Below are 13,923 nucleotides of genomic sequence, written 5' to 3'. Positions count from 1 at the left end.
TCCAGACTCGATTATTTACAGACCGCCGCCATATAGCTGGAATATCGCTGCGTTCAACAATCAACCAACCAACCAACCAATCATTTTGTGCCAATTGCATAGATCGATGCTCATTCTATTGACCACAGAATTGTCTGAACCAGACTCGATTATTCACAGACCGCACCTGTAATATTGCTTTGTGCGGCGTTAAACGAACATACACATGCTCATGATATAGTAGGAATTACTTTTAGCAGAGATGTCTTATGTAGTAAAGTAGAAGTAGAGACCTCGAGGTTTTTACATGTTTCTAGAAAATATTTCAAATATTGTAGTCTATGGCTAATTTGTCTGACTATTGGCTGGTATCTCTGTCGCTTGATTTACTTCAGAGCTTGACCAGTTAACTGGATATAGCAACCGTATTCACGGATGGTGGAGCAACGCTAGCTGCGTACGTGTATGTTGCATCACGTGTCTTTTGTCGTACAGGTGCGCCATACCCGGTTACGACAACGACACCTTCAACGTACAGTCTGAGAGCCACGCTCGTCTTATCAACGCTACCATCCCTTACGTCACAAGGGACGGTAAACTGCAGCTTGACCGCTGTCACATTTACCACGACGTTGACAACGGCACAAGCGAAGGCGCCAACCGTACCGTGGTCGGCTGTCAGAAGTGGGTTTACGACAAGTCTGTGTTCGAATCCACTGTCTCAACGGAGGTGACCAATAACTTTCGTGGGACACGTCTGTGTATTGTTTGTTGAAACGTTTCTGGTGGAAACCCCCCAAACAAATCAATATAGCACTGTTCAAATATTAATCGAATGATATGCAATAAAATATAGAATTTAGCAAAGAAATCTGTATATAAGTGAATCCTGTATCCGATATTCACAACCCATAGACTTTTAATCTGGCATTCGATATTCACAAATCAGTATAAGTGATTCCAGTATCCGATATTCATATCTTGAGGACCCATGAAGATCTTCAGTAACCCATGCTTGTCATAAAAGGCGACTAAGTGGTCAGGCCCGCTGACGTATCCCAATTGCGTAGATCGATGCTCATGCTGTTGATGATTGGGTTGTCTGGTCCAGACTCGATTATTTACAGACCGCCGCCATATAGCTGGGATATTGTTGAGTGCGGCGTAAAACTAAACTCACTTGGGTAAATGTACGTCATAGTACCCCCGACGGCGTGGAATGGGGTTCATGTTATCAATCTCCGGTTTGAATGTCGATAAGCCGCCGTCCACAGAGCTGGCATATTTGTGAGCGTGGCATTAAACCACAAATGATCAAAACAAAAGACAAATTAGGACCTACTTAAATTTATTTATGTATATTTCTTTCAGCTCAACTTCGTGTGTGACGACGCCACCCTTGCCACACATTCTCAGATGATCTTCATGGGAGGTTACTTCTTGGGAGCATTTGCAGCTGGAGCCCTGGGTGACAAGTGAGTATAGGTCATGTGAAGGCATGTGTAAGTCATGCTTGCCGTAAGAGGCGACTAACGGGATTGGGTGGTCAGGCTCGCTGACTTGGTTGACACAAGTCATCGGTTCCCAATTGCGTAGATCGATACGCATGCTGTTGATCAGTGGATTGTCTGGTCCAGACTCGATTATTTACAGACCACCGCCATATAGCTGGCATGTTGCTGAGTGCAGCGTTAAACTAAACTCACTCACTCACTCGTGTGTCGATCAAAAGTAAAGTTTATCATAAAGAGCACAATTGTTCCTGACCAGCATAATAGTAGGCATAAACACACAATAGTAATGTGAATGATCCAAACGGTCTATCACTGTGCAGTGCACAGGTAACTACCATGAACTGCACGTGCATTTACCTTTATGACCCAATACTGCCGCTGTAACAGGTCATTGGCTCCCTCCCTCTGCAAGCAGTCTGCGTTCTGCTGTTTATTTTGTTGACAGTTACATAGACAGATTCTTTAATACAAATGCATAAAATCGGTCGTGATTTACAATGTGATTAGGTTGTCTGACAAAACATCCACTTGCACAGTTTGAGATCGATTGGGTCATTGGATGAAGAGATATTTACAAAACCCGGGTTCACATGCATTTCATGCCAAACTATAGTAATGTATTCTGTTGCATAAGAATACTAGGTCATTATACCGCCGTGTCACAAAAGTGAAGGTGAGTACTATTTTTGTTCGTGTGCCCTTACTGCACTTATTTAAGGAATACATAACTGCAGCAATATTACCTTACGTATCGTAATACGTGTAAATTTAATCTGTTAATGAGGACTTAGAATAACGCTCGTAAACTTTGCATGCATTTCCTCCATGTTTTTCTATACGAAAATAATCCGTCTAAATTGTGATTGTGCATTCTGTCAGTGGCCTCTTTAGTACAGTACTCGAACACTAAGATTTGAGTGTGTGAGTGAGTGAGTGAGTGAGTATGGTTTTACGCCGCTTTTAGCAATATTCCAGCAATATCACGACGGGGGACACCAGAAATGGGCTTCACACACTGTACCCATGTGGGTAATCGAACCCGGGTCTTCTTCGTGGCGAGCGAACGCTTTAACCATTGGGCTACCCCACCGCCCCTACAGTGATTTGAATAATAAGAATTAACACACAATAGTTACCATGACAAGCACCACTGTACATCTGACCAGGGCCCCGTTTCACAAAGCTCTCGTAAAGCCTAAGATCTCGTAACTTTTCTCGTAACCTTCGTGCCTCCTATACTGTAACATATGAAGTACTAATGCTACGAGAAAAGTTACGAGATCTTACTAATAGGCTTACGAGAGCGTTGTGAAACGGGGCCCAGCATGGTAATAAACACGCTCAATATACGCTCAATAGTAAACACGACAACCACAACAGGAACATAACCAAGAAAAAGAGTGAGACAATGGTACACACGACAACAATAATAACTAATAATGGTAGCAGTGAAATAGTATTCACAATATTAAATGCACACCACGTGCACACGGATGACATCATAGTAAACAAGGCCAGTGAGTGAATGCAGGCTAGGGCCACTTTGAATTTTTTCGGTAATAATTACGAAGGACAAGGATATATTTCTTTGAACAGTAAACACCATCCTTCAACTTATTTTTTCGTTGTCAGTATGGCTTGCCGAAAACTATGTGGTGAGCATATTCGTACTTTATCCTCGTGTGTGGTGCTCCGGCTTTTGTTGTGCCAACATTCCCACATGTCAACCTCGTCAACAGACTTGCGCTAGTCTGCATCTGACATATTATCAGTTTGTGAGTGAGTGAGCTTAGTTTTAGGTCGCTTTTAGCAATATTTCAGCAAAATCGCGACGGGGGACACCAGAAATGGGCTTCACACATTGTACCCATGTGGGGGATCGAACCCAGGTCTTCAGCGTGACGAACGAAGGCGAGACTACCTTATCACTTTCTGTATCATTCTGATAAGAGTAATTATAACGTCGTACGTCCTGGGTTCGATTCCCCACATGGGTATAATGTGTCAAGCCCATTTTTGGTGTCCTTCGACGTGACAATGTTGGGATATTTTATATTGTGGTGTAAAATCCAACTTACGATCCGTTTACGATTTGTGTCCTTGCAGGATTGGGAGGAAGAAGGCTCTTTATCTTTGTATTATGTCCCTCTTCATCGGGGGAATCATACCTCAACTGGTCCAGCAACTTCATCATGTTCGTCATCATCCGCTTCTTCAACGCAATTTCTACAGCCGGAGTCTTCACCACGTGTTTCGTCATAGGTCAGTAATGATAACGACGACCATTTCTACCTCGTCCAGACCCGTGAAGATCCGGGTTAGAATTGGTCTTAGAGAATTGATCGTAAGAGGCGACTAACGAGATCGGGTGGTCAGGCTCGCTAACTTGGTTGACACATGTCAACGTATCTCAATTGCGTAGATCGGTGCTCATGATGTTGATCACTGGATTGTCTTGTCCAGACTTGATTATTTACAGACCGCCGCCATAAAGCTGGAATAGTGCTGAGTACGGCGTAAACATGGGCTTGCTGAAGACCAACTCTAACCTTGACCTTCACGTTTGCATGACGCAGAATCACAAAGTTTATATTGACATTTGTCTTTGTCATATGGTGCATGCTGACATGTTCTGTCTTGTATAAAATCTAATAAAAATGCGGATGTATTGCAATGTCTTGGAGCTGGCGAAGAATGCGTTAAACAGTAGTAGCTTTGGAAAACCTGTCAACGAGCACACAACATGTGTTAGACATTCACCAACGGCACAAACAATGGCATGGTTTCTCAATGCGCAGGTCGAGGTCAAATGATTAAACGGCCAAGTCGGTCAAGGTTGAGCTGGAAATAACATATTGAAGTATCACAGTTCAATATTGTGATTTGATAAAGTTTTCTGTATAATATTTGAGTTACATCATGTATATATGCGAATAGAACTAAATGTTTTGAAAACAAATGCAAATATTTTGTTCGTGAGAGGTTGTGAGTGAGTTCGGTTTTATGTCGCTTTTATCAAGATTGCAGTACTATTTTCCTGTACGAATATATAACGTCATGTTAACTTTTACTCATAAGCTGGTCACTTGCTTGTTATGTCATAATAGATCCAGTTTGAAATTTGAGCTACTGTACTGAAAGTCTATTGAGGATGACAACACAGACTTTAAATGTCACACGCAAATACGACTACGTATGTTAGTAGCTTGTTAGGTCTTCATGAACGGTCAAGTACAACCATTTACTTTCAGATTCACGGAGTAATTCATAATCATCTCGTCGACACCGAACATGTAGAGTCTCTACCTAATCATAATATTTAAAGATGTAGCCAACATTCTACAAGGAGTGAGTGACTATGTATGGTTTTATGCCGCTTTTTTGCAATATTCCAGTAATATCACGGGCTTCACATATTGTACCCATGTGGGGAATCGAACCCAGGTCTTAGGCTACCCAACCGCCCCTTCTACAATGATGTCTGTGACAAATCCTTTCATTCAAATACCTGACATTATACTTTCTCAGTATGATAATTCAAAATATTCTCAAGCCAACTTTAGGCTACTGGCAGTTGATGAGAATAATCATGTCCTGAATACATGCGTGATAGATAGATGCCCTGCTTTTGTTCTTCCAAAAGGACATAGATAATGTTAAATAATCAGTAGTCATTTTATACGGAAGCCTTTCAGGGACATTTGTTTATATTTTTAGTGTAATAAGTTTTAGTGTACCTGTAATCTCAAGTTAATGTAACGAACTAACAAAACATGTACACTATAAGATATATTCCTTAATTAGTATTTTGAAATTCCGAGATGATATTGTGCAATGTCAAAATCCAAGTATCATCGTGAAACTGAATGATCATTACCTTGAAATTGTAACTTATGTTATCATTAAATCTCAAGTTAGTATTTCAATATCAAGACAAAAAATATATACCAACGAATGGCCCTTAAAGGGTAATTATTATGATAATTGTCATATTATGATCATTTAAGTCTTTCTGATATACGATGAACTTACTCAATGATATCTGTTTGCCTGTACACCAGCCATGGAGATAGTAGGACCCTCTAAACGTGTGTGGACTGGAGTGATGGTACAGGTGTTCTTTGCCGTCGGTATGACGATCCTATCTGGAGCTGCCTACCTAATCCGAGACTGGCATACCCTGGAGCTAGCCATGGCCGTCCCTGTTGGCATCTTCCTCGTATACTGGTGGTCAGTGCTGAATATTGTGTCGAAGATAAAGTAACTGAGTGCAAGATGATATCCAAGTGTAGCTAAACAGACATATACCTTTGGAAAAAAAACAGAAAACTGACCAAGATGTAACATTACTGACCAAGATGTAACATTACTGACCAAGATGTAATATTACTGACCAAGATGTAACATTACTGACCATTACTGACCAAGATGTAACATTACTGACCAAGATGTAACATTACTGACCAAGATGTAACATTTTGGAAATGTGTCTCAGAACAAGTCAGCTAAACGACCAGAAGGGACCGTTAACAATTTATGGCTAGAGGGGGTGATGATGATTTTAGAGAGACGAGGGATGTGGGTGTGTGGAGGGTACCCATTTTGTTCTGGGGAGGTAAGGGAGTCATCTACTTTGTTCATAAGAATATATAAAAATTATGCTTAAAAAGTGTGTGTGTGTGTGTGTGTGTGTGTGTGTGTGTGTGTGTGTGTGTGTGTGTGTGTTGTGTGTGTGTTGTGTGTCATTGTGTACATGACATTCGAGGGGGTGGTCACGTACTTTGTACATAAATTTTATGGGAGGGTGGGGTGGGGGTTGGGGAGAATCCACATTGTACATACTTCTCCATTAAAATTCATCATATCCCTCTCTGATATAGCCCCATGTACCTTCATTAAGCTTCCTCGTGACGCCCTTCCTTCACACAAAACATTCATTTTCTATAAAACGTTTTAACTCACCAAAGCAGAAGTTCCAAGTGGCATTTACGTACGGGCATGTGACATTTGCCTCAGTTTGAATCTTTTCAGCATCAGTGACGTATAGTTTATTTATATATAGACACAAACTGATAGTCCATGTTTCGGGCAGGGTCATTCCAGAATCTCCAAGATGGCTGATGAACGAGTTCCGGGATGACGAAGCAGAAGTGATCATTCGACGGGCAGCAGACGTGAACAAAGTCAAGCTACCTGACAAACTGTTTGAGAAGCAGACGACAGAGATCGAAACATATGATGAAAAGCCGAAGGGGAACTTTTTTCATCTCTTCACAAATCCGGTCATGTGCATACGAACTCTCATTATATTTTTTAACTGGTAAGTTCGTCTGATACCAACGGTTTTACTTCACATCCAAATGGTAAATTTTCATCTCTTCAACTTCTGCTCTGTTTTCGATAAAAAAGGAATACGATGTGTGAAAAGTACATACATTAATTGTAAAATATGTTCCCCCTGTTCATGACATTTTATTCATGATTCCAAGGACAACGTCCAAGACTTACAGATTTTATGAACATGCATTTTATTGAACCAAAAGGCTATTCTGGGGACTGATTTGAGATGGAAATAACGTGATATAAGATTTCACGGGAGAATGAATAAAACCATAATATACTGAAAGCCATTAAAAACGCAATTGGTATTTGTTGTCCTGAAACTTACAAAAGTTCCATTGAAGATTTTTTCCTGCGATACAGAGGATGTAGGGATAAAAGGCTGTTATTCTGGCCCATTTCGAGTTCGAGTCCCGGAGCATTCCTCTCACACGAACTTTGATACTTAAAACTGAACCTTTGACATTTCTCGTAAACACAACCACATTCATGAAACACGTTGTGCACATGCATTACCTGCACCCAGGCCCTGTAAAAGCACAAGGAATTGTGGAACTCAATCACTTTGAGAAAATGCCACACTTGACACAAGACGAAAGGAATCAGGTTATCGGTATGGTCAGCCAAGGTGCTTCAGATGTGATGATTGCCAGGCACTTTAATGTGCATCCATGCACTGTAAGTCGACTCAGACAACGTTTTCGGGCTACCGGAAGTGTTGCTGATCGTCCGCGACCTGGTGCACCACCTGTGATAACAGCTCGACAAAACCGCAATATCCGAGTTTCACACTTGCGAAATCGGTTCCAAACAGCTGATGATTAGGCAAGGAGGACAATTGGGACAAGTCAACGTCATTTCAGCGCCGAAAAGGTGCAAGGACGCCTTGCTGCCTTCAACATCCGGTGTCGTCACCCGTACCGTGGTCCAACCTTATTGCATCGCCACAGACTTGCCAGACAGCGATGGGCAGCAAATGGGGCCAATCTTGGCAACAGGACATGGCCAGATGTCATTTTTCAGATGAATCCAGGTTTAACTTATCCTTTGCAGATGGACGTCAACAGATTTATCGACGTAAAGGAGAAAGACTTGCGCCAAACTGTGTCCTTGAACATGATCGTTTTGGAGGGGGTGGTGTCATGATCAGACCACAGACCATCAGAGGCTGCAGACCATCCAACAGCTGTTCCTGAGAAATGTGTGTCTTTCAATGCCCCAAAGACTGCGAGCATGTCTTGCAGCGCACGGTGGACACACACGATATTGACTGCAAGTGACCCCTCCTTTGTGTGACGTCGTTGTTGCGTCACTGATGGTGTTGTTGACTGGTCATTTTCAGATGAAATTATTCACAGATGTTCACTTAAAACATATCTGCCAGTTAGGTTTATATATGTTGAAATTAGTGTGAGTAAAGAAAGTATGAATGTCAAATTGCATTTTTAATGGCTTTCAGTATACTTTACTTATTCTGTACATTTCGTTTCACTATTTTACTGTTGACATATCCCATTTACGATGTTTAAAACTTACATCCAGGTTGGTGGTCAGTATGGTGTACTATGGCCTGTCCCTCAACACGGACAACCTTGGGGCAGGGAGCCTCCACCTTAACTTCCTGCTGGTAGGGCTGGTGGAGTTCCCGGCCTATGCTCTCTCAATACTACTGGTCAACAGACTTGGAAGGAAGTTCATACACTGTGCGATGATGATCATAGGAGGTGGTTCCTGTATCCTAACCATCTTCACTATACTGTATGCTGACCAGTGTAAGAAAACAAAATGTCCACTTCTGGGGAAATAGGTTTATCCTGTTTGTCCATGAAGCCTCGTTCTTTCAGTCTGTTATTACATAAGGAAGGATAACAATGTATGGATGAACAACTTCTTTATTACAAGGAGGTGAGTTGCTTGATAACGGTGTTGGAACCTACACCGAAACGTCGCTCCCACTCTAATATAGAAGTTCTTCCATATACTGTTATCCTCCCATAGTGCTCCAACTTCTTAATGCTTTTCAAAGAACTTATGTTATGACATAAAATAGTTTTTCTCAACTTAGGAGCATTAACTGTTCGTCAACCTTATGTTTAACTGTATGGCCAGGAATATTTTCCAAAGCAAGAAATATCTGTAAATTTGACGTCCAGATATGTGATCATCAGCAAATGATGCGCGAGAAAATGTTTCTTGAACCTTGCAGATCAGGTTTAGTTAGCAGAAATGTGTACAAAACGAATCAATGACATTGGCGAAATGACTTGTTCTTATATTGTGGTATTAGTCTGAATATCTGGTTCTGTTATGTAACAAGACCTTACCCGTTCACCCTCACTGTCTAATATGACTTTATCTTAATTTAAGAATGTCTTTTCTGTAATTTACACACTATTCTTTGCATTTCAGCAATACAGTGGATCACGGTTCTGCTCGCTATGATAGGGAAGCTGGGGGCAGCAGCAGGTTTTGCCATCATCTATGTCTTCTCCTCAGAACTGTTTCCAACTGTCATCCGGCATTCCGCCACTGGGGCCAGTTCCTCCTGGGCCCGTGTCGGGGGCATGATAGCCCCGTATATCGTAGATTGGGTATGCATACCATCAGCTATCCTTGATGTGTTCACCAAATTCTATGAAATCTGAATAAATCAAAATCTTATTGAAGCGTAGTCCCTGGGGCGTTTGGACAAATTCGGTTGCTACTCCGATATGTTTTACTGCTGCGGTAAGTGTATAAGTAAATCGAAATTAGAATCTGTTACGAGTGTCATCTCTAAGATATACCCACCCACGACTGAAAATAAGCAATTGTCATTCATCCGTATTGATCCAACTTCTAAATGCCTCTCAAAGAAGACGTCATCCATATATTGTCATCCTTGGCTTACTTCTGTTGGATACTGCATATGCTATAGGGTTATTCCTGGTTTAATATCAAAGGCTGTTTTGAGATGTGTTTGAAAATAATTGATGTACTCCAAACATGACTTTCGTTCCGTCGTCTACAGATTATGCTGATATTTACGATAGTGACCTTACATAAATAGTTAAGACAGTTAAAACTTACAGGGCAAGATTGTTGGAGGAGACTTCGGCCGCGCCCTGCCTCTGTTGGTGTTTGGCAGTCTGTCCGTCCTGGCAGGCCTGTTGGCCCTCCTCCTGCCGGAAACACTCAACAGAGACCTTCCGGAGACCATCGAGGACGGGATCAAGTTCGGCAGGTAACAAATATTTTGTTTGTTTGTGGTTTCACACAACACTTAATATTCAGGCTACATGACAGCAGTCTGTAAATACTCGAGTCTGGTAGAAGACACCATGAGCGACGATCGAAGCAATTACGATATGGATACGATGTGATGTATCAACCTAGTCAGGGGTCACACAACCCGATCCCGTTAGTCGCGTCCTACGACAAACACAGTCGTCCCTTGTGCCAAGTATGGTTTTCACAGGACACTTTCTACCCCGGACCCTCACGGGTAATAAATGCTTTGTGCTCCCCACTTCACTGGTATTTCTTTCTTACTTTGAATACCTTTGATAAAATCTTTCCTTAATCAATTTTCTGAAATGCTGCTTTACTGATTCCCGTGGTGGTAAATACAAATATTTTGAAACATATTTATGCAAACGAACGAAAACCTAACTGTTTTCCTAAAAATGAGTAATTACTTATGCCTGATATTTACAGAGAACCCGCCCACCATGGGTCCACACATGACGAAGGTATGTTGCGCCTATTTCAGAGCGTTAATCTGTGAAAGTGAAAGAAGGAAACAATGGATAGAAAAGGCAGTGACTTTCTAAAAAGAATTTGACAAATGTTGAATGAACATAATCTCGCCGCTCTTAAAGACTTAAAAAGCATTAAGTTAACATCGGACAGTGAAGCAGTGATACCGTTCGGTAAGGTTTTGTTTTGGCATGAGGTATTTTTAATATATATTGACCATTGATAAACTTAAGTATTACTAGAAAATACAGTTCAAAATGATATTTATCTCGAAAATGCAACAACCAAAGTTATATGTTTTCTTCATTTTTTCATATATTATTTTCTGCAGAGAAACAACGAGGTTTGCCATTGCTATCACTGCGTGAAACCACAGACCACGAGGAGAACCAGTCGCCTATATACAGAAAGCTATCAGCTCCCGTCACTGCTTGACCGTAGTGTCGGTTTAGTGTCTTACCTGTTTCACCTGTCCATTGTCATCACTAATTCTGTTTTAATTAATAATTCAAACAATAAGTAATTCATCGTGGCTGTGATAACCATTGAAAATAAGAATTACTCGAAACACGATTGCAACTAATATTTCCTATAATGAAATATTGTACTAGGATGAGAAACGCTGTGCCTTCACGGCAATGAGAGGCCTAAACATTTCGAGTTGGCGAGCTGAGGTCCCCTGCCATCCGTCTGTGTTAATGGTTGTGAGTTATCAGTCTGAGGGACTGGTTGTAGAAATGAGGCGACGTACGTACACAAAGATGAATGAATCGCAATAGTACGGAAACCTTTTACGGCCATTCGGTGTTTTTTCTTGAAATATCAACTTATTATCATGAAATTTAAAGATCGTAATTTAAAATTTCAACTTATCGTTTTGAAATTTCAAGATCATTGTGTTGAAATTTCAACTTTATATGTATCATGAAATTCAAACTTATCATCTTGAAATTTATACTTAGCATCTTGAAATTTCAAGATAGCAGCTTGAAATTTCCAGAAAAGAAATACAGAAAACTGAATGGGCCTAAAAGGCTTCCGTACAATAGTGTTGACTTTTTCTAAGCAAATGATGATCAGAATTATGCCCCATCTTGCATTATTCAGGTTTATGGATGTGTTTTTAAAATTAGTTGTTAACCTATTTCTGGCCATTCCTAATGTAATAACCTACTTACATACCGTGATATGACTTAAGGTTTATGGATGTGTTTTTAAAAATATTTGTTAACCTATTTCTGGCCATTTCTAATGTAATAACCTACTTACATACCGTGATATGACTTAAGGTTTATGGATGTGTTGGATTTCTAATGTGTTACTTACATAAAACTTAGGTTTATGGATGTGTTTTTAAAAAATATTTGTTAACCTATTTCTGGCCATTTCTAATGTAATAACCTACTTACATACCGTGGTATGACTTCCTCATTCACTGTTAGTGTCCCATCCGTGACATTTCTAGCAGCCCCATAGTCCGTGTTCACATGCAACCTTGCAATTTTGCTGAGTGGTTCAAATACATGAAATTAATGATTACACCATCTGTTATAACCTCAACAGACGCTTATGTTGGATTCGTACAACAATTTCTTGTGTATGGAAATTTGTAGTCGGTTTTATCATTTTAGTGCTTACAGAGAAGTCCAAAACGTAGAATATTTAGGAAGATTTGTTTGTCGTTTGACGCCAGCTATATGACGGCGGCCTGTAAATAATCGAGTCCAGACAATCCAGTGATCAGCATCATGATCATCGATCTACGCAACTGGGATACGATGACATGTGCCAACCACGTCAGTGAGTGTGACCACCCGATCCCGTTAGTTGCCTCTTAAGACAAGATTTGGTTGCTGAAGACCCGGTTCTTCATGGGTGCTTTAGGAAGTGTAAACTATATTGGCTTTACAGACAAATACAGGAGTCTCGAGTATTGAGTATCATTTTCATTGAGAGAGACATCATTCATACGTTCTTCATAGAATACGCGGCGGTGGGGTAGCCTAGTGGATAAAGCGTTCGCTCGTCACGCCGAAGACCCGGGTTCGATTCCCCATGGGTACAATCTGTGAAGCCCATTTCTGCTGTCCCCCGCTGTGATATTGCTGGAATATTGCTAAAAGCGACGTTAAACTAAATTCACTCACCCATTTAAACAAATTGGAAAGTGTCTGATCCAGCTCTGTAATAAAATTATTATATACATATTGAATTTAATTTCAATATATGATATTTTGGGAACACGTACTATGAGGTATATTTGAAGGCAGCATTTTTAGAACCATTGCGACAACACAAGAGACGCATTTGTATGTGTGTTACCTTATGCATTTGTTTGGATGACTCCTGAAGCTTTATTAACATTCTTCCCGAAACAAGTGGAAGTATTGTCCTGGAAGGTGTATTTGTCCATTTTCTGGCAACTGAAGTCATCAAAGTTTTGTTATTTGTGCATGTTAACACCACAGCTGTATGCCGTCAATGCACGGTGTGTCTGTCTCAGTGTGGCGATACATTCCATGTTGTGTGTCTACTCCTGTAGTGTCGTCGTGACTTTGAAGGAAACATGAGAAAATACATGAATGATGATATATGCAATTATCTTACCTCACACATAAATGTCGCTTTCTGACTGGCTGAGCGCCCTTCTATTATTTTCAATGTACCCCGCTTACAAGCGAGGTACATTTCAATGTACCCCGCTGTCAATGGCAACTCATTCTGTACTTCGTGGTAGTAATTCTTTATCTCGAATAACATTGAATCACGTATGATGTACGGAAATTACCGATGTTTTGCGAATGCAAATCGATGGAAGGGAGATAACTCTAAATCTGTTTTTCTTTAGCAAAATCTAGCGATGGCTACAAAAATATTTGTACCCGTGCTTCAAACAATTCAAAATTTACATTAAGGTGTTCGTAAGATAAATACGTTGTTCACTGGTCCCTCGGGGCTCAGGGAAGATAAACAAACATCGAGGGAACATCAATCCTTCAGGGAAGGGCTCAGGGAACATAAACAAACATCGAAGGTACATCAACCCATGCCCCCTCGTAACCAGTGAACAACTTATAATATACCTCGCTGTTGCTCTTTGCAACTATAATAGCGAAACACATTGTAATGTAACACATGATTATGGTAAAAAGCATTTAATGAGTACGAGCTTTGAAGATAAATACATAAATGTATAAATGGTGTATCTTATGATGAGCTGATGTTTGACTCAGTATTCTTAATGTTCACTGTGTTACATAGCATAAGTCTGGTAGATAGACGTGGTACATAAGACGTCAGATTAATCCACTCGCATCATAAGAAACAAGTTGTAAGCATATATATACAAAAT

The 13,923-nt window shown here is 40.6% G+C and overlaps 1 protein-coding gene across 1 annotated transcript in view; it reads left to right on the top strand.

The window, feature by feature from the left end:
* Nucleotides 1-11,851, top strand: part of LOC124263341 (organic cation transporter protein-like) — a 20,041-nt gene extending 8,190 nt beyond the window's left edge. The window contains exons 3-12 of the mRNA XM_046697919.1: nt 475-709; nt 1,351-1,454; nt 3,600-3,748; nt 5,555-5,723; nt 6,586-6,813; nt 8,376-8,605; nt 9,243-9,424; nt 9,905-10,056; nt 10,530-10,564; nt 10,903-11,851. Coding sequence (XP_046553875.1) covers nt 475-709; nt 1,351-1,454; nt 3,600-3,748; nt 5,555-5,723; nt 6,586-6,813; nt 8,376-8,605; nt 9,243-9,424; nt 9,905-10,056; nt 10,530-10,564; nt 10,903-11,006 — 1,588 coding nt within the window. The 3' untranslated portion in view covers nt 11,007-11,851. The remainder of the gene's footprint in view (nt 1-474; nt 710-1,350; nt 1,455-3,599; nt 3,749-5,554; nt 5,724-6,585; nt 6,814-8,375; nt 8,606-9,242; nt 9,425-9,904; nt 10,057-10,529; nt 10,565-10,902) is intronic.
* Nucleotides 11,852-13,923: the final 2,072 nt, after the last annotated feature.

Source organism: Haliotis rubra, unplaced genomic scaffold (genome assembly GCF_003918875.1).
Source record: "Haliotis rubra isolate DU_JTF1 unplaced genomic scaffold, ASM391887v1 Scf88, whole genome shotgun sequence".
Classification (NCBI taxonomy): Eukaryota; Metazoa; Mollusca; class Gastropoda; order Lepetellida; family Haliotidae; genus Haliotis; species Haliotis rubra.
Note: the sequence above shows the minus strand (reverse complement) of the source record. Positions and strands in the feature narration are given on the sequence as shown.